General features: G+C 43.0%; 1 protein-coding gene across 1 annotated transcript in view; it reads left to right on the top strand.

The window, feature by feature from the left end:
• Positions 1-22031, top strand: part of abcc12 (ATP-binding cassette, sub-family C (CFTR/MRP), member 12) — an 89880-nt gene that overhangs the window by 10100 nt on the left and 57749 nt on the right. Inside the window, exons 6-13 of the mRNA XM_080187595.1 lie at positions 5746-5893; positions 6276-6424; positions 6534-6641; positions 6772-7032; positions 7125-7196; positions 9708-9832; positions 20649-20721; positions 20825-21028. Of these exons, the coding sequence (XP_080043721.1) occupies positions 5746-5893; positions 6276-6424; positions 6534-6641; positions 6772-7032; positions 7125-7196; positions 9708-9832; positions 20649-20721; positions 20825-21028 (1140 nt within the window). The remainder of the gene's footprint in view (positions 1-5745; positions 5894-6275; positions 6425-6533; positions 6642-6771; positions 7033-7124; positions 7197-9707; positions 9833-20648; positions 20722-20824; positions 21029-22031) is intronic.

Here is a 22031-nt window from a genome sequence, read left to right as displayed (position 1 = left end):
TAGTAATGATGTAAAACACTCTCTGCAGTGAATATTGGAGAGCCCCACTTGAGCAATCCAAACATCTGGAATGCATCTTTAGGAGACTGATAGTCTGATCTACTAAGGATCTTGTGGCTGAATGTGCAGTATTGTAACTCTCCTTAGATGTACCATGTGGATGATGAATGGGTATCATTAGTCATGTCTTCATGGAGTAAACCTCATCACTGAAGAACCAACCCTCTGAGCATTGAACTCCCTCAAATACCCTTGGCTTCTGTGCAATGGTAGCCTTTAGCCAACTGACACTGGATGCCCTCCAAGTCCCTGCAATGTGAGTTCCTCATGGAGAATGTGGCAAATATAAGCTACCATGTCTCTAGAAAAGCAATGGTGTCTGTGGCACCAAAAATCTTTGTAGATTTAGCCCCTCCCTATCAGCATCTGGATCTTCCTGGAGCCCCGCTAGCTCTCGTTTCTCAGGACAATGTTCTTCCCTGAGCTGTGCCAATCAATAATGGGCCCTTTCTCTCTTCATTCTAATCAAAGGTATGAAGAGGGCAATGTTGCCTGCAGCCTGCATTCTCCACTCCTGCTTATGTCTATGAATAGATACAATTGAACATAATAGTTCCTATTGAATTGTCTTCCATTATATACAAGGCAGGAACACGGTCTCCAGCCCTTGACATTCCCTCAGTCTGCACTTCACATATCAAGGCCGCACCTTAATATCAACCTGGATAATGACAGGTGGCTGAGCTCTCCCCTCAGATTGACTGCACATTTACAATGAGGGTCATAATTAGGTCAAAAGACCCAAAGCTCTAGGAACTACAATAATTATTGGTACCCAGTCTTGAACATCATAAGCAGTGCACTGGAGCACGAAGACTTCTAGGGTTCATGCTGTTTCTTTGCAGCAGACATAGCCATTGACTTTTTTGGGCTTATATTCACTCGTGCATGCCTTTGTAAGGATCAGGATCCAATTATAATGATGTGCACCACAGCACCTATACTTAATGGATTCAAGCCTTAATGCACAGCATCAGTAAATGAACCAAGCTTATTGTATATTTGAACCTCAAGTCCAGCACTCAGCTGAGCCATGACCTCCATGGTTTGAGCAGCACAGCTATTGGATGTCCCTTCAATCAATTGCTGTGCTGAACTCCTCCCACATGACCAGAAACTTCTCGCTGATCAATATTATTCTATTTGGCAAGTGTGAGGTGGTCCACTTTGGCAGGGATAATGGTAGGAAGGACTATTACTTACATGGAGAAAAACTGCAGCAGGCGACGGTGCAGAGGGACCTCGGGGTCCTTGTGCATGAGTCGCAAAAACCCAGCTTGCAGGTGCAGCAGGTGGTCAGGAAGGCTAATGGGATGCTGGCCTTCATAGCGAGGGGGATTGAATATAAAAGTAGGGAGGTCTTGCTGCAGCTGTATAGGGCATTGGTGAGGCCGCAGCTGGAGTACTGTGTGCAGTTTTGGTCGCCACACTTACGCAAGGATGTTTTGGCCTTGGAGGGAGTGCAGAGGAGGTTTACTAGGCTGATGCCGGAGTTGAGGGGGTTGAGCTATGAGGAGAGGCTGAATAAACTAGGCTTGTACTCGTTAGAGTTTAGAAGAATGAGGGGAGATCTCATTGAGACGTATAAGATTATGAATGGGATGGATAGGATAGAGGTGGAGAGACTCTTCCCGCTCAGAAAGGACAGTAGGACTAGGGGGCACAGCCTCAAGATAAAGGGGGCGCAGTTTAGAACGGAGTTGAGGAGGAACTTCTTCACTCAAAGGGTGGTGAATCTCTGGAATTCTCTGCCCGTTGAAGTGGTGGAGGCTGCCTCGCTAAATATTTTTAAGACGCGGGTTGATGGGTTTTTGATAAAAGAGGGGATTAAGGGTTATGGGGAGAGGGCGGGAAAGTGGAACTGAGCCACGACAGATCAGCCATGATCTTATTGAATGGCGGGGCAGGTTTGAGGGGCTAGATGGTCTACTCCTGCTCCTATTTCTTATGTTCTTATGTTCTTATTTGTTTTCCGAATTGCATCATTGTAAGATGAGCTCAAAAATGGTGCTGCTGACTTTCAGTTTCCAAATTTCCTCTATCACCCACCAAGTTCATCCCATCCTCCTTAATACTTGTTGCCTCCATATTCATCTTCATCCTATCACTACCCAGCAACACCCCCCCTTTCCTTTAAACTCCTTATTATCCAAGTGGATATGCCTGTTCTCACCCAATTCTTTAACGTTGATGTCCCCGTGTCCTTTGTCGACCTGACCCCTTCTATCTCAAGGCCAAATGCACACTAGACTTTTCAGGAACCACCCCCCTCCCACCCCCATAGCCGCCCCCCCCCCTCACCCCACCCCCCGCACATGCACGCGCGCGCACACACACACACACACACAATTCTACATCTTGTACAACTTTTCAGCAATGCACATGATTCAGATGCCTCCCTTGGCTGTGACTATACAATGTGTCTCACAGTACTATGACTGCAATCCACAAAATAAAGTACCTCAGGTGACTGAGCACACCTTGCAACCGTCACAGCCCAGAGAAACCTTGCCCAACCTAAGACCAAGAACAAAACAGGCATGACTGGCAAAGCCCTTTAACATGGCCTACGCAGCTGTGGGACAGTATCTTCAGCGTGGCTTCTGCCCCAGGACAGATCTTGATTACTCCACCCACTTCCTTGAGCATTCCGTAGTCCTGCTTTTCTCTCCACGTCCCTCCCCTCACTCCCCTCCTGTCATCCCATCCTGCCTTTGTCTCCCCTCTCCACTCTCATTTTCCTTACCCCCAAGTCCTGCCTCCTTCTTCCCCTCCCCAGAGATGTTGTCACTTGCGCTCAACCTTGGTGCAATTTGTGATACAGGCACCCGAAATCTTGCAGGAACGCTCTTAAAGATAGGTGAAAGCAACATCTACTGACCTCTCAGTCATGATGAATGAAGCTTGCTATATGCACTCTGTTTATATACAGTTGAGAAACAGACTATTCTAATGATCCAGTGTAGGGCCCTTACCTTAAAGAAGGAACATAATTCCATTGAGTTGGCCTTTGAATGAGCATTCATGAGATGCCAATGTGGTTCCCAACATAAATAAGTGGGAAAACTAAGCTGCCTTTAACCTGTCACAAAGTTGGAAAGAACAAAATTCCAAACAAAATTCCCACCAGCAGGAAGCTGATGTTTTTCAATCATGATAGGGAAATTAATGGAAAAAGTACTTAGGGGATTTATGAGCATTTGGAGCGTTGCGGTCTGATTGGGGATACGCAACATGGCTTTGTTAGTGGGAGGTCTTGCCTTACGAATCTGGTGGAATTCTTTGAGGAGGTGACAAAAACGGCTGACGATGGGCAAGCCGTTGATGTCATCTATATGGATTTCAGTAAGGCGTTTGACAAAGTCCCTCATGGTAGGCTGGTAGAAAAGGTTAAGGCACATGGGATACGGGGTCAGGTAGCTAGGTGGATTGAGAACTGGCTGGGCAATAGGAGACAGAGGGTAGTTGTGGAGGGGACTTTGTCCAGCTGGAGGCCAGTGACCAGTGGTGTGCCGCAGGGCTCGGTACTGGGACCTCTCCTCTTTGTAGTATACATAAATGACTTGGAAGAGAACGTAGGTGGTGTGATCAGCAAGTTTGCTGATGACACCAAGATGGCAGGGTTGGCGGGTACTGAAGTGGATTGTCAGGTGATACAACAGGATATAGATAGGTTGGTGCATTGGGCAGATAGATGGCAGATGGAATTTAATCCTGACAAATGCGAGGTGATGCATTTTGGAAGGAATAATGTAGAGAGGAGCTATGTGATTAAAGGTAGACAAATTAGGAGTATAGAAACACAGAGGGACCTGGGAGTGCAGGTTCACAAATCCATGAAGGTTGTGACACAAGTGGAGAATGTTGTCAGGAAGGCTTATGGAATGCTAGCCTTTATAGGAAGAGGTATAGAGTTTAAAAGCTGCCGTCTAATGCTTCAGTTGTATAGAACGTTGGTTAGACCGCATTTGGAGTACTGCGTCCAGTTCTGGTCACCTTACTACCGGAAGGACGTGGAGGCTCTGGAAAGGGTGCAGAGGAGGTTTACCAGGATGTTGCCTGGCATGGAGGGGTTGGGTTACGAGGAAAGGTTGGAGAAACTGGGACTGTTCTCTTTGGAAAGACGGAGATTGAGGGGTGACATGATAGAGGTATATAAGATACTGAAGGGAATAGACAGGGTCAATAGTGAGAGACTGCTCCCTAGATTGGTTATGAATACAAGAGGACATGATTTAAGGGTGAGGGGGGAGAGGTATAATTTGGATATGAGAGGAAGGTTCTTTACACAGAGAGTAGTGGGGGTATGGAATGCGCTACCGAGTGGGGTGGTGGAGGCGGGAACGTTGGACTTGTTTAAGGTTCAGTTAGATAGGCACATGAGTGAAACGAGGATGGAGGGTTATGGTAGGGGTTATTGAACAAGGGTTAGAACCTCGGGAGACACCGGAAAGGCAGGCTTGTGATTAACGTTTTTGTCTTTTCACTCCGCAGGTGGAGGTCCACCTCGTTGTCAAACGAGGGGCATGCACACGGCGGGTCGTGCGTGGGCTGCTCCTGGAGGTTCCGGGAGTGGCCTAGTACTTCGTGTCGGTGTGTGTGCTTGATCCTGGACCGGTAGACGGGCGCCGCAACAGCTCGGTGACTAGCACTGCTAGCTGTGCAGATACATGGATTTGGGCCTGTGTCTGTGGGAGTTTGTGCATTCTCCCTGTGGTTGCGTGGGTTTCCTCCGGGCGCTCCGGTTTCCTCCCACACCCCAAAGATGTGCTCTTAGGCTGATTGGTTTACCAAATTGACACTATTCTCCCCTGAATCTGGCTAAGTCAGGGGTTCTATTTGTAGGTACGCAGGGTAGAATAGGTGTAGGGTGATGCGACGGCACGGGCTTGTTGGGCCGAAGGGCCTGTTTCCCGTGCTGGGTTGTTCTTTGTTCTTTTTGTATGATAAATTTTGTGCCCCCACCCACCACAATTCCCGAATTTTGTCAGAAAATTTCAACAAGGGGTGAGATTTTCCTGAAAGTTGGCACGAGCTGATGGTGGGTGGGAAAAGTGGCATTGAAGCCGCTAATGGCAATGCGACTTTCTCTGCTGTATAGTGCAGCATTTAGTAAAGTCAAGGGTTCCACGGCATACTGCCGTGATTCACCTGCCTTACCAGCAACTTAGACAGCCGAGATTTGAGGCGTCATTTTTAAAGGCCATTCCAGTGCAGAGAGAGCAAACTAGTTCACCCTCCTAGCAGTGTCTGGGCACAATCCCCGCATTGCCTCCTGGCACTACCTGGGCAAGCATTATCTGCAAATTGTCCCCTGGCCAAACCCAGACACTGCCCTCACCATTGTCTTTCCATCTTTTCAGATGTTCCTGTATTCTTCCCAGTGTTTTCTTTTTTATTCTCTCCAAAGTTTCTGCTAAGTATGTCTTTCTATCTTATTTCACTGTTGCCACATTAATTTACTTAGTGGCACCGTTGTTTAATCTGCATATCCTTGTCAATGATTTATATATTTATCCTCATAGTTGGAAGTATGTCCTGAAAAGTGTTCCATTTGTTCTCAACGGGTATTTTCGTGTGCACTCTCCCTGATTAATTAGCTTGAAGTTTAGAAACTGTTTTAAGAAATTGGCATGCAGGAACATTGGAATAGATTATTTACTTGTGGTCTTTTATCGGCTTCAGATGAAAATGGCACAATTTACCACATCATTCCGACGCAAAGCTATTGGTCACACAGACATTCGGGTGCGAATAATGAATGAAGTCTTGACGTATATAAAACTGATAAAAATGTATGCATGGGAAAAATCATTTGCACATTCTATTAGGGGTAAGATGAAACAGTTTTCAGTTAATTGAAATAAGAGTTATTCATTCATTAAAAACATGCTGTTTTTACCTGATTTAATATTAAATTTACATACAACATCCTGTAAATACAAACCACTTCCGTATAAAAAGTTATAATCAAAGTGCCCACATTTCTTCGGTGCGAAAGTGAACGTTGCGCCAAACAATTTCCTTTGCATATAATCATATTTAAAGCAAACATGACAGTAGTTTTATATTTTCTTCAAAATTTAAACCATGAAAAAAAATCATTACCCAGGAAGAAGTCTTTCAAGCATTGAACATTTTAAATTATATATAAGCTCTACAGACCTTACCCAGTTTTGATATGGACAATTTCTGTTGATCATTTTCTAAAACAGATGTGCGAAAAGATGAACAAAAGATATTAGAAAAAGCAGGATATGTTCAGAGTGTAAATAATTCAGTTACCCCTATCGTACCAACATTGGCCACTGTCCTTACATTTGTTGTGCACACATTGCTGGGATACGAGTTGACACCATCAACGGTAAGAATAAATGGAGAGAATGTTGATTATGCACCAAGTGAAAGTTAATCCCAACTGTTTGCAAATTCCTTCTTTCACACTTAACAATTAATTTATTTCATCACTCTAGGCATTTAGCTTGATCGCCATTTTCAATGTAATGAAATTCACATTGAGCACTCTGCCATTTTCAGTTAAAGCATTTGCAGAGGCTCAAGTTTCTTTACAAAGGCTAAAGGTAAATCAATATCTTCACTAATAATTTCACATTTATTGCTTTAAATATATATATGCAAGTTGCTTTAGAAGTATAGTTAAACAACTTCAATATTCTCATTCAGATTTGTACATTGATTTTGCATTAATAGAAAATTCTGATCATGAAAGATCCTGTTGCATATGTAAAAAATCTGCAAGACTCTCCGTATGCGGTGGTGATGGAAAATGCTTCATTTTCATGGGGCAATGCAAATGGCAATGGACAATTAAATCCTGCTGACAAGATTTCAAAAGGAAAAGATGTTTCTAATGCAAATGAAATGAATGAGTCCAGTTCTTCTGGTCAAGTGCCAGAAATGACACCTAAAGCATCAATGACTCTTCAGAATGTTAGCTTCTCTTTGGATAAGGTACATGTTCACAATATTACGCCTGTTAAAATAGCACATCTTATTTTTGAACAAATATCCAAACAGCCTATTAAATAACATTTTTTTTTCAGGGCTTGCTTTTAGGAGTTTGTGGAAATATAGGCAGTGGAAAAAGTTCTTTAGTATCTGCTTTACTGGGACAGGTAAGCACACTCTGGATTATTTAGTAACAAAAATGAAGATTACTAACGCCCCATATGTTTAAAATATTAATGTGTATGTACTTAGGTCAAGATTGTTTGGTTTCAATGTATATTAACAAAGTACAAAATAAAGTTAAACTTTTCTAATTTCTTTTGGACAGATTGTTTAAGATATGTGATCAGTTCTACATGTTTTATTTCATCTACAATATAAATTCATTAATGTCAAAACTTATCTATACTAAAGTTATAGTAAAGCTGGTACCACCCAACCTATGCTAGAATTTTGCAGAGACATAGAAAGTAAGGTAGAATTTTCCTAAAAAGCTCAAAGTCCCAACAGCAGCTGGAAATGTGTGTCACTAATATGCTTGGCTGGTCACAAGGTCTTCCTCCTTAGTCTTACGGACATACGCCCAAGAATCAACAGCTATTGGGGTTGCTGTCCTATACGGCATGGTCACCTGCCCCTAGAACCGTCTGCCCAACCAGAAGGCCAGCAGCTCAGAAGCCTTACCTGTCTTAGCTGTGCCATGAGGAATGGTGGCCATTGTCAAGGAAGTTAGGGGCCCTGCAGCCTACATCAAGTAGACTGAATAAAATATAAAGAAATATAAAAATTATACTGGTGAGGGACAATCCCTCTTGAGATAATTGCTGGGGGAATAGTTGTCTTTCTCCTTTGCGCCACTATCCCATATCTCCATGAATAAAAACAACTTCTCCTCACCCTGACATGTCACCAAAAGGCTATCTGCATTCAGCAGGGATCAATCTAACATTTGGAAAATGTCAGTGGCCTGGTAAAATGACTCCTAATAGGACCCTAATTTCCCTTCTTGCAGCAGGGGACCTGTCCAAAGCCAGCCCCACTGTTGGTAAAGTTCCCAACAGTGAACTTTGTTCACTGCTGAGGGAACCAATCTACCGGGGCTCTGTCCCCCACTACTGGTTTTACTGCCTCTCCTGTTATAATCCTGTTATAATCCTGTTATAATGTTATTATGTTATGATCCTGTAATGTGTGGGCCAACAAAATTCTCCCCACCTGTCAGTCTGGGTTGTCAGGGGGCTCCACCAGAATACAAACAACTGAAAGTCAACCCCCTGAATTCCGGGAGCAGCATTGGGAAAGAAATATTCTTACCAGAGAACTCAAAGAACAAAGAACAACACAGCACAGGAAACAGGCCCTTTGGCCCAACAAGTCCGCGCCGCCATTTTAACAGTCAGTGAGTGCCACATTCCAATCCTTCTTCTACCTATGACTTTTGCCTACGCCTCTTGGACTCCACAATAAAGGTGTGCAAATTTAGAGAATTGTATGTGTGCCAGATTAAGGGAGGTCTAATTTAGGGACAATTTGTTAACAGTGAACTTTGTTCACTGCTGAGGGAACCAATCTAGCGGGGCTCTGTCCCCCACTACTGGTTTTACTGCCTCTCCTGTTATGATCCTGTAATGTGTGGGCCAACAAAATTCTCCCCACCTGTCAGTCTGGGTTGTCAGGGGGCTCCACCAGAATACAAACAACTGACAGTCAACCCCCTGAATTCCAGGAGCAGCACTGGGACGTATCCCCTGTTTTTTTGATGGGTTTGCAAAGACCCACTCTAATTTCATGCATGCCATTACAGAAGCACCTGGAGAAGCCTCCTATCCCTGGACGTCCAGCAGCACAACTGGAATTAACACACAATGTTCAGAACCATATTGTGTGATTTCATCATTTTCTCTTTGCGTTTTGCTCTGCCTTTTCACTCGTCTACTATTTTTCTTACTTTCTTACTTTCCCATTGTTTCATTTCTCCAAATGTTCCCAATGGTGGGGTGTCCAAAACTAGCGGTCATAGTTTAAGGATAAGGAGTAAACCTTTTAGAACTGAGGTGAGGAGAAATTTCTGCACCTGTGAAATTCACTACCACGGAAAGCAGTTGAGGCCAGAATGTTGTCTGATTTCAAGAAGAAATTAGTTATAGCTAATAATGGCTATGAGGGGGAAAGGGGGGATCAGGATATTGAATTCAATGATCAGCCATGATCAAAATGAATAGTGAAGTAGGTTCAAGGGGCCGAATGGCCTATTCCTGCTTCTAGTTTCTATGTTTCTAGTTAATTCAATCTTCCTTTCCCTCACTCTTTCAGTATCTAATCTGACTTTAATTCACCTTATTTCCTTTTTCACTAAGCTCTTTGTTTTGCCTGCTATCCTTAAATTTAATTGTTTAAGGAGATAGACTATTAGTGTAGTCATTCACCAAAGTTCCAGATGCCCTCCCCCGATCACAATGTCATTTTCAATTGACATTTCCAGCAATGTGCAATGAGCAATTGAAGTTGAAAGGTCAGGGGAAAAAAATCCAATGATAGCAATTTCATCCCAAGTTGCCAAAAGAAATGAATTCAAGGAACATTTTAAATTATATTTGACACACTATTTTGAAAAATAGCAAAGTATGACCAGAGCTCTGGATGATCAATTCTGACTTGAATTTTTTCTCCTTGTGCAGATGAATTTACACAATGGAGAGGTAGCCATCAGTGGATCAATTGCTTTTGTATCTCAGCAAGCTTGGATATTTCATGGGAACGTCAGAGAAAATATATTATTTGGAAAGGAGTATGAAGAGGAAAGGTATATTTGTTGAACTGATGTAATCTGCTGCATTGGGCTGACATACTGAGGAAGCAAACTTTTGTTGGGAGGGTATCACCCTTCAGAAAGTAATCAGCAATATTTCAAATGTACCCCTTTGTTAGCATGTCACTACGCTATTCATCCACTTCAGTTTATATCGTATACTGGAAAAGCTAATCAGTGCTCTCTGAGTAGTCTGATTGGTTTGAGAGTGAAATCAAAAATATCACAGCAACTGATCAAAGCCTTTCACTTTAAGGAGGGAAATTATGGGGGCGATTCTCCCAAAGTACTGAATTGGCGGGGAAACTGTTCTAAATCCCGCCTGTTCTGTCAGTTCAGCTTCTCACCTGAATCTCCCCACTCTGTGCACTGCAGAGGTCCCAGTCGTGAATCTCATTAAAAACCCGGCAAGGGGGTGGTGGGGGAGCCTATTCACGCCAGAGTTTGACAGTTCTGAAACTCTGCGCATGTGCAGTGGCCCCGAACTGTCAACCTCCCGTTTGCTGGCCAGCTCAATCACTGGCCAGCCTGGGACCACCACAGTGCTTCCCTATCTCCCTGGCCTGATCACGGATCCCACAGCAATTCCCAGGCCCGCCCTGACCCCCTCCCCCCGTCCCAGAGCACCTCAATGTCCAGGCCCAACCCCCCAGCACTGGCGATCCCCTCACCCTGGCAGATCCCCACCCCCATTGACCCTTCGAGAGGCATCCCCACCCAACAGACCACCTCTACTACTACCTCTGGCAGATCGATCCAGACAGTCACTACCCTTTGTGTGAACAAATTATCTCTCTGGACCCTTTTGCATCTCTCCCCTCTCTCCTTAGTCTCTGTAACTGTAGTAACATGAACTTTCAATGATACAGAATAAAATTCATTACATTATAGGATTACCAAAGGCATCAAAAACATAATTTAGCAAATAGAAGGACCTAAACCAGTCTCAATATAAATAATCTTTATATGTCTTTGTAATCCGGATTTTCTGGTCCTGGTGTGAAAACTAATGGGATTGGATCACTGAAAGTGAACTGTTTGCAAAATGGAGGAGACTATAATTAAGGGATGCAGTGGTATTGTCACTGGACTAGTAATCTTAGACCATTAGACAGAGGAGCAAAAATAGGCCAGTCGACTCATTGAGTCTGCTCCACCATTCAAGGAGATCATGACTGATCTGATAGAATCTTCAACTCCACTCTCCTGCCTTAACCCATGACCTTTGATTCCCTTACTGATTAAAAATCTACCTTTGCTTTGAACTTCACAATCTAGCCTTTACTGCTCTCAGTGGTGGAGGAATCCACAATTCACAACCCATTAGAGACAAAATTCATCCTCTCTCTGTCCTAAATGGATGACCCTTGACTCTGAGCTTTTTCAAAAGTTTATTTATTAATGCTTCAAGAAGGCTTACATTAACACGGCAATGAAGTTACTTTGAAAATCCCCAGTCACCACACTCCGGCACCTGTTCAGGTACACTGAAGGAGAATTTAGCATGGACAATGCACCTAACCAGCACGTCTTTTTGAAGTGTGGGAGGAAACCGGAGCACCCAGAGGAAACCCATGCAGACACGAGGAGAATGTGCAGACTTCACACAGGCAGTGACCAAGTTGGAAATTGACAGGGCTGGACAGACTGGATGCAAGAATGTTGTTTACTTAGACTGGGGGTCTAGAGCAAGGGGTTACAGTTTCAGAATATAGGGTAGGCCATTGAGGACTGAGATGAGGAGAAACTTCTTCAAACAAAGGGTGGTGGAACTTGTGGCATTCTCTGCAACAGAAGGATGTGGAGGCTAAGTCACTGAATATATTTAAGAAGGAAATAAATAGATTTCTAGACTCTGAAGGCACCAAGGATTATGGGGAAAGCACAGGAGTGGCATTGTTTTAGAGGATCGGTCGTGATCATATTGAATGATGGAGCAGGTTCGAAGGGCCAACTGGCCTACTCCTGCTTCTATTTTCTATGTTTTTATTTCAGTTTATATTCTGAGGTCAGCTCATTATCATTATTTATGGTGCTGTTCGGTTTGCGACCTTTTCTTGTGAGGGGAAAATTAGTTTGAGCCTTTTAAATGCTAAGAACATTGCTTACAATTGGGTCTTGTCCTATTGCAAGGTGATTGGACCAGATAATCAGCCAATAAAAAAAGGTAAATTCATCTGAGTGTTGAGTACTTGGCAGGCCATAACGTTCAAGTGGGGTTAGGTGGGCAGGTCAAGGCATTTCAAATGTCGTGTGCAGAATCGATGGGCCGAAGGACCCGCTTCTGCACTGTAGCATTCTATGATTTTCTGAATCTCTGGAGAGATGTCCCCAAGCATCCCCTGGCAAAAGAGCCACAGAGACCGTGAAACATAGTTTCGTAAACAGTAAGTATATACATTGATTCTTCATATAAACTGTTTTCATGGATATTCTGCTGAAGTTACGGCAGATAATAAGAAAAATTCCTGTAAAAATTAGTGATGCAAGTACTTTCTATCTTTTTATCTGTATTCAAGGGCATGACAGAAGATATGATTAATTATGCAGAGCATCCAAAATACAGTTAGATAAAAATTGTAAGTGGAAGGAGTTAGATACAAAACACTTCTACTGTCTCATCAGCCAACTTTCCCAGTGCAACCAGCCCAAATGATCAGACACCTATTCATATGTCAAGAGCTGTGTTTTGCCTCTGCTTGGACAATCCTGTCATATTTTAGTGATTGGTAGTTTGATGATATACAGACAGAAACAAGATAAATTCATGTTGAACGCGCCGTCAGTTCCACTCAAAACTGCTGTCTTTTCAAACATTGCTTTAGTAATTCAAAAAGTTGCTAAGCCAGAAAACACCCTGCTTCCTGTTCTAAAGCGACTGCACACAAACTGGTTGCAATCTTGAAGCTGTGCCCTATGGCAAATTGGAATATAATGTATAATTGTGGGTTTGTCAATGTTCTGAGAATAAATGTTTTATGATGGCTAGGATCTGTTTCCACTGATCAAAGAAGATCAAAGAACAGTGCAGCACTGGAACAGGCCCTTTGGCCCTCCAAGCCTTCAACAATCTTGATGCTTGCCTCGACTAATACTAAATCCTTCCATTCCCATCCTATTCATGTATTCGTCTAAATGCCCCTTAAATGCTGCTTTCGTACCTGCTCCCGTCATCTCCCCTACAGTGCGTTCCAGGTATTCGCCATTCCCTGCGTAAAAAACATGCCTCACACATCACCTCTAAACATTTCCCCATGCACCTTAAAACCTATGTCCCCTAGTACTTTTCTACCTTAGGAAAGAGCATCTGACTATCCACTCTGTCCATGCCACTCATAATCGTGTAAACCTCTGTTAGGTCGTCTCTCAACCTCTGTCATTCCAGTGGGAACAAACTGAGTTTACCCAACCTCTCCTCATAGCTAATACCCTCCAGGCCAGGCAATATCCTGGTAAACCTCTTCTGTATCATCTCCAAAGCATCCACATCCTTTTGATAGAATGGTGACCAGAATTGGACACAATATTCCGAATGAGGCCTAATTAAGGTTAAACCCTCCTGGACACTCAATGGCCTGAAGGTCCCAAGCCTTCGTATTTCCATCGCTGACAGATTGTAATTTCTTCATTTCAGTATTGTCACTTGATTCAGTTCCAAAGTAAATTAGCTGAGATCAATACAAATAATTCCATTACACTTAAGTCCACTGTAGTTGAATTTCACTGTCATGTGCTTGCATTTAGTTATTATATAAAAGCAAATAATTAAAACACACCAGTTTCTCCAAAAATTTAAATAAGAGATAAAATATGCATTTATGAGAAGGCTAAATGCTTGAGGAATATGGGTTAGGAAGGAATGATCTCTAAGCTTAGACCTGTAAAATTAGTTTTTCAATTAAGTCAGACATTTAAGTGTCGGGTCTCCCTGTCACAACCATGTGCCACAGTTCAGATACCTTTGCACAGTTTCTAAGAGCTCAAAGAAAGAGAATACCCATTTCTCATACTTTCAGCAATAAGTAATTATCCACAGACTTGCGTACTGGTTTCCAGATTTCGCACAGAGCTGAGAAACCATGGGGAGGATTTGGATTGAAGAAAGAGAAACAAAATCATTCCAAAATTAATACTCAGACAAAGGAGAATATCATGAATTGAAATAGAAAAAAACTGACACTTTAGATGAATGGAGAACCTACCAGGACTATCTCAACAAAGCTTGTGTTTGTACATGTTTTGAATACTGAAAGGTCATAATTTTATACTACATATTCCTTCACGGAGGTGACAAAGGAGCCAAGAATGTGTTCATCAGTGGATTGCAAAAGAACAGCAATTGGACCCAGAGCACAGCATTCATCTCCCAGCAGCCGTTAATACTGTACAGTTAGAACATTTCTCATTCAGGGAGCTCATAAAAGATACTCAAAAATTCTATGAGGCTCATTATTAAAACCTCCATTATAAACAAGTACCTCCAGAATTAATCACAGTTACGGATATTTTGGTGAAGTTTGTGATTAAATATATAAGCACATCAATGCACGTCAAGTGCATTTCATTGTGGAAGTACTGCAATATTTAGAAGAAAACCGTGCTATACATTTGAGAAAAGTACTGCGCTATATAATATGGGGAGGTACCGCATTGTGCGACTAGAAGAGGTACTGCACTATGCGGCTCCAGGAAATTCTACAGTGTGTGACTGCAGGAAATATACTGCAATCTATGGGTGGAATTTTCTCATTTTCTTGCAGAGTGGCACAGCAGGTGGCAAAAATAGGTGGTGTGGAAGCTGTCAGCTCCAAGGGCGCATCCTTCCACCATATTGTTAGGGGCATAGATAAAACGTTATGGGGTCCCATGGAGATGTCAGGGGGAAGTTTTTCACTCAGAGGGTGGTGGGTGCGTGGAATCGGCTGCTGGCAGTGGTAGTGGAGGCAGATTCGATAGGGTCTTTTAAGAGACTTTTAGATAAGTACATGGGACTTAGTAAGATAAAGGGTTATAGGTAAGCCTACTAGGTAGGGACATGTTTGGTGCAACTTGTGGGCCAAAGGGCCTGTTTGTGCTGTAGTTTTTCTATGTTCTATGTTCTAATGTCACACTGTAAGAAGTCTGACAACACCAGGTTTAAGTCCAACCAATTTATTTGATAGTAAACTCACAAGCTTTCGAGGTTTCCCTCTTCATCAGGTGAATGGAGAGTACTGGCCTCAGACAGAGCATATAACTCTGAGCATATGCTCTGTCTGAGGCCAGAACTCTCCATTCGCCTGACGAAGAGGGAAACCTCGAAAGTTTGTGAGTTTACCATCAAATAAATCGGTTGGACTTAAACCTGGTGTTGTCAGACTTCTTACTGTGTTTACCCCAGTCCAACGCCAGCATCTCCACATCATGACTAATGTCACACTGGCAGGGCAGGCTTTGATTGAGCCTTCCCCAGCAGCAACCATGTCTGTAAAATATTTTTTTAAAACAAATAATACTGAAGGCCAACATGCAGATGTAGCAAACTAATAGGAAGGCTAATGGAATGTTAGAGTTTATTGCCAGAAGATTTGAGTACAGGGATAATGAGGTCGTGTTTTAATTGCATGGAAACTTGGTCGGGTCGCACCTCAAGTACTGTGTGCAGTTTTGGTACCCTTACCTCAGAATGGATATTATTGCCACAGTGGGAATGCAATGAAAGTTCATCAGACTTGTTCTGGGGATGGGGGGACTGTCTTATAAAGAGAGGTGGATATAATGGGCATGTTGAAGTTGTACAAGACATTGGTAAGGCCACACTTGGAATACTCTGTGCAGTTCTGGTCACCCAATTATAGAAAGGATATTATTAAACTAGAAACAGTGCAGAAAAGATTTACTAGAATGCTACCAGGATTTGATGGATTGACTTATAAGGAGAGGCTGGATAGACTGGGACTTCTTTCTCTGGAGTGTAGGAGGTTGTGGGATGATCTTATAGAGTCTATAAAATGAGCGGCACAGATCAGCTAGATAGTCAGCACCTTTTCCCAAAGATAGGGGAATCTAAAACTAGGAGGCATTGGTTTAAGGTGAGAGGGGAGAGATACAAAAGTGTCGAGAGGGGCAATTTTTTCACACAGTGGGTGGTGAGTGGCTGGAACAAGCTGCCAGAGGTAGTAGTAGAGGCAAGTACAATTTTGTCTTTTAAAAAGCATTTAGATAGTTACATGGGTACGATGGGTATAAAGGGATATAGGCCACTTGGAGTTAGCTTAGGAGTTTTAAAAAAAAGGCGGCATGGACAGGTTGGGCCGAAGGACCTGTTTCTATGCTGTAAACCTCTATGACTGTATGTATTCTCGAGAGTTTTGAAGAATGAAAGGTCATCTCATTGAAATCTACAAAATACTTAAAGGGAGAAGCAGGATAGATGCAGGGAAGATGTTTCCCTTGGCTGCAGAGTCCAGAACCAGGGTAAAATTTCAAAATAAAGAGATGCCACTAAGGAGTGAGATGAGGAGAAATTTTGTTCCACAGAGAGTTGTGAATCTTTGGAAGTTTTTTATTCCACCACACTGTGGAAGCTCAGTCATTGAGTATGTTTAAGGTAGAGATTGATAGATTCATCTTTAACAGTAACGTAAAGGATTATGGGGATAGTGTATGTAAAAGGCATTGAAGTGCCTGTTTATCCATGATCATACTGAATGATGGAGCAGGCTCAGTGGGCTGAATGGCCTACTTCTGGTCCGATGTTCTGAAATAGAAACCACTTCTGCTTCGGGGAGCCCCCCCAGGGAAGTTGGAGCCAAGTGAGCTTTCTGTTTCTGTTAACCAAACAGTTAACCTCCAGGGGTCATGACCATTGCCAGCGATGTCCCTATTGTCAGTGTCAATATCCACCATTTCAGTATCTGGATTCTCGTAGTTCAGCTATGGACAGCCAGAAGGTCGTGATCCAGTGGCCAGTTCACAGTCCAGGTCCGTGGATATGCGACTGTCATTCATCTAATGAACATGGCTAAGCCAGCACAGTTGCCATTGGCTTAGCAATGAGTATATACTGATGGAACTAGTATGTTGCAAAACCTCTGTGACCTTCTCTTGCGAGAGATGTCAAGAAATATATGTCTGAGACAGCGATGGTAGAAAATATTTAGCTTTATCTCCTGTCTGACAAAATGCCCAGGTCTCATTACTGCAGAGGAGTAAGCTAAGGATAAAGGTTTCACTAACTCACAGTTTGGTGTCCTCAGTCAGATTGTTGTTGCTCCACATGGTTGCCCAGTTAGAACATAAAGCTGCAGCTATTGCAACCTGTGTATTGATTTCAGCATTAAATAACAGAGTGCTGATGATTGTAGAGGCCAAGAGTTGAAGCAGTCAACAACCTCCAGTGTCACATTGTCAATGTTGAAAATGCAATGTGGCAAAGTCTTGGACCATGACATTTGTCTACCTGACGCTGATGGTCAAACCAAACTCTTGGTATGAGAGTGTCTGTTCATATTCTGCTGAAGGTGTACCTCATTGTCAGTGCAGAGCAACTCTCTGTTGAGGACTCGCTGTGCTTCGGTTTTGAATCTCAGTTGGGCAAGGTGGACAGTTTTCCGCCAGTTCTCATATAAGAGAAGACATCCTCTATCAATGAGCGAAATGCGTATGACAGCAGTGAAAGGAAGAATATGCCAAAGAGTGTTGGTGCCAGAACAGAACTGTTAGAACTCATTGCAAAACTCAAAGGGTTTGGATGTCATCCTGTCTTGGCTGATTTTACACATCACATCGTCATCAGTAAAAGGAGATCAACTTCAGTGGGCAGACAATTTTCTCCAGCACCTTAAATCAACTGCTTCTGCTGGGTCTGCAGAATCACCTTCTTGGGTAAAGTTGGTTGGGTTTGTATCCATCTCACCCATTAACTGGCTGAGGCAAGGAGAATTCCCAAAGGGACGTCCATCTAATTGGCTTTTGTCAGACACACATCAACAATAAAGCAGTGAGTGAAACAAGTGCTCTTAGGCTGATTGGTGTACCAAATTGACCCTACACTATTCTCCCCTGAATCTGGCTACATTAGGGGTACCATTCACATACACACGGGGCAGGGTAGGTGTAGGAAAATGCTTTGTTGAGGTGGCGGCACAGGCTCGTTGGGCTGAAGGGCCTGTTTCCCGTGCTGGGTTGTTCTTTGTTCTTTGTTTTTTAAGTGCATAATAATCTCCAAAAAAGGCATCAAACTAAATTCAATGAAAGGTTGCATAAACGCTTAAAAATATAGTTCACATTCATTGCTAATAATTAAATGATTTGATTTCTGTTTTGATGGACATGAAAGCCACAGGGGAATCATTAATAGATCTCTCGGTAATCATTGTGGAGTATGGGCTACCTTATTGAGTGAGGGGTACCGAATGGATTGCAAAGATAGATGAAGGCAAAACTTGGTGGTCTCCTTTGTATATGGCATTTTCTTGTGGTTCTTGCACTGAAAAGATCATATCAATTGTGTGTATTTCCATTCTGAAACCACACTAGGATATGGGATACATGGGTTCGGCTAGGATCCGCAGTGTGCAAGGAAAACACAGCCAAATACCTTCCCCACGATGCACAATACAGCATGCCTTAATAGTTATTGCATTTGCTGCAGTTAACCTTTTTCTTGTACAGGGTCACAATCTTTGCATCACACACATCCTGGGGCACTGCATCTTTTCTCCAGCAGAGACAGAGAATTTCATGCAGATACTACAAGCATGCTGATTTCTGGTGCCTGATAAGTTCAGGTGGTATAGCATCAGCATCTGGAGTTTACTGAAAGCAAATATATCAATCACTTTGCTCATCTCCCCCACTGTGGGTTCAGTACCCAGCTCTGTACTAATAGGCAGGTTCTCTGTTATGTCTAGAACATTCTCCGTGACCAGATTCTTCCTGGAGTACAATTCAAGGGAGCGTTCCACCCATTTTCCCAACTATTCGTGTTTGACAAATTTATTGGATTTCTATAAGGATGTGACTAGTGCGGTAGACAGAGGGGAACCAATGGATGTGGTGTTTCTCAATTTTCAAAAGGCGTTTGATAAGGTTCCGCACAAAAGGTTGCTTCAGAAGGTTAGGGGGCATGGAGTTGGGGGTAAGGTGTTAGCGTGGATAGAGGATTGGTTGTCTAATAGGAGGCAGAGAGTTGGTATCAATGGGTGCTATTCTGATTGGCAGTTGGTGACTAGTGGAGTGCCGCAGGGATCGGTGCTGGGGCCTCAGCTATTTACCATTTACGTAGATGATCTGGAGGAGGGGGCTGAGTGTAGGGTAATGAAATTTGCTGATGACACAAAGATGTGTGGAAAAGCAAATTGTGTGGAGGGTGTGGAAAGTCTGCAGAGGGATCTGGATAGGCTGAGCGGGTAGGCGAAGACCTGGCAGATGGAGTATAATGTTAGCAAGTGTGAGGTTATCCACTTTGGCAGAAATAATAGTAGGAGGGATTACTATTTAAAGGGCGAAAAGCTGCAGCATGCTATGGTGCAGAGGGACCTGGGGGTCCTTGTGCATGAGTCGCAAAAACCCAGTCTGCAGGTGCAGCAGCTGATCAAGAAGGTGAATGGGATGCTAGCCTTTATAGCAAGGGGGATAGAATATAAAAGCAGGGAGGTCTTGCTGCGGCTGTATAGGGCACTGGTGAGGCCGCAGCTGGGGTACTGTGTGCAGTTTTGGTCGCTGCACTTGCGCAAGGATATTTTGGCCTTGGAAGGAGTGCAGAGGAGGTTCACTAGGCTGATACCGGAAATGAGGGAGTTAGACTATGAAGAAACACTAAATAGACTGGGTCTGTACTCGTTGGAGTTTAGAAGGATGAGGGGGGACCTTATAGAGACGTATAAGATAATGAAAGGGATGGACAGGGTAGAGGTAGAGAGATTCTTCCCGCTGAGAAAGGACAGCAGGACTAGAGGGCACAGCCTCAAGATAAGGGGGGTGCAGTTTAGAACAGAGTTGAGGAGGAACTTCTTCACTCAAAGGGCAGTGAATCTCTGGAATTCTCTGCCCGTTGAAGTGGTGGAGGCTACCTTGCTAAATATATTTAAGTCATGGGTAGATAGGTTTTTGACAGACAAGGGAATTAAGGGTTATGGGGAGAAAGCGGTAAAGTGGAACGCATCCACTTCAGATCAGCCATGATCTTATTGAATGGCAGGGCAGGCTCGAAGGGCTAGATGGCCGACTCCTGCTCCTATTTCTTATGTTCTTATGTTATTGCTGTAGGTGATGGCCTCCAGATCTTTCTTTTCAATGGAGCAGTTTTCTTTGCTGATGGACCTGTTGCCTTTTTGATCCAATCACACATGACCCGAGAATTTCTTGCGTCAATGGATATCTGGATGCCAAAGATGTAACTGGTTATCATTGGCGTGGTGTTAGTCTGTGTGACTCGGGACATGTTACACTGTGTGGCAGGCAAATATGTTACACTGTTTGACCGGGAGATGTGTTACACTGTGTGATTCGGGAATGTCTTACACTGTATGGCTGGGGGATGTGTTACACTGTGTGACTGGGGAATGTATTACATCGTGTCACTGGGGAATGTGTTACGCTGTGTGACAGGGGAATGTGTTACACTGTGTGACAGGGGAATGTGTTACACTGTATGACTGGGGGATGTGTTACATTGTGTGACTGGGGAATGTGTTGCACTGAGTGGGGGGTGATTTTGCTCCATGTGATTGTGCCAACCCTGCAATTGCTTACATTGGAAAAAAATTAAGAATGATCCAACTATAAAACATGTTCCAATCATGTTTAATTTGTTTATAACCTACAGGTATAAGAAAGTGATTGAAGTCTGCAGCCTAGAACAGGACCTGACCATGCTCCCCTTTGGAGATTTAACTGAAGTAAGACATTTTAGTTAAGAATCAGAAGACTAATTTCAGAGATATTTAACCAGATAGTCCATGTTAAATTACAATGCTAATGGATTTTTAAATTAAATCAAAGATAGGAGAAAGAGGAATCAATCTGTCAGGTGGGCAGAAGCAACGAATTAGCATTGCTCGAGCTGTGTACGCAGACCAGGACATTTATCTGTTGGATGATCCCTTATCAGCTGTGGATGCACATATTGGGAAACACATCTTTGAGCAGTGTGTCAAAAAAGCACTCCGGGACAAAACAGTGATTCTTGTCACTCACCAGCTCCAGGTAGTGTACTGAAAATTTTACACTGTCAAGGGGTGAGAGCATTGTGAGACAAGGATTTAACATTAAATACTCCGTTAAGTGTGTAAAACTTGTGATAATTCGGGTCACGTTTCCTTAGCCAACACCAGAAATGTGGCATCATCACCATAGATAAAGCAAAATACAAAAAGAGAAAGCACAGAAAACGCAGGTCAGGACAGGAACACTTGAGTATGGATACAGGCTAGAACTGGGAGATGTTATTCTTGAATGCCATTTAACAGCAAATGGAACAAGGGGCAGAAAGAAGGGAAAACACACAAATACATGGTATAATCTGTAAGGTGCTTGAGGCTAACAGATGAAGTTTAAAAGACAAGAGTAATTTGAAAATGAGACAATAGGAGGCATCATGAGAGAAAACATAGATACAGTAGGTTATTTGCAAGAAACAGACAGTGTAGAAATAGATGGAGGGGTAGGGGCTAGGTAGGTAACAAGATAAACAGGAAAAACTTTGCCCAATTGCCCAATAGTCTGGTAGGGAAAAAAATAGGTCTACACCAAGCATAACCAACACCTCCTTGGTATTGTGTTCTGATGGAAACTGTAGTAATTCAGGCAAATGCCAGCTTCCCATCACCAACACTCTTTATTGTGCACTATTGGAAAGGACCATGCTACAGCTTACAGTCAGGTAGTTTCTACCTCGGAGCCCACAACAACAGTAATAGGTTTAAAAATCCTCCTTCTGACCACTTACCACCGAACAAGCCTCCAGTCGCTCAATAAGGTAGTTCAGACTCCACAATGATTACTGGGAGATCTATTGGTGATTCCCCCGTGGCTTTCATGTCCATCAAAACAGAAATCAAATCAATTAATTATTAGCAATGAATGTGAACTATATTTTTAAGCTTTTATGCAACCTTTCATTGAATTTAGTTTGATGCCGTTTTTGGAGATTATTATGCACTTGTTTCATTCACTGCTTTATTATTGATCTGTGTCTGACAAAAGCCAA

This window comes from Carcharhinus amblyrhynchos, chromosome 4, assembly GCF_965287045.1.
Source record: "Carcharhinus amblyrhynchos chromosome 4, sCarAmb.v2.hapA, whole genome shotgun sequence".
Classification (NCBI taxonomy): domain Eukaryota; kingdom Metazoa; phylum Chordata; class Chondrichthyes; order Carcharhiniformes; family Carcharhinidae; genus Carcharhinus; species Carcharhinus amblyrhynchos.
Note: the sequence above shows the minus strand (reverse complement) of the source record. Positions and strands in the feature narration are given on the sequence as shown.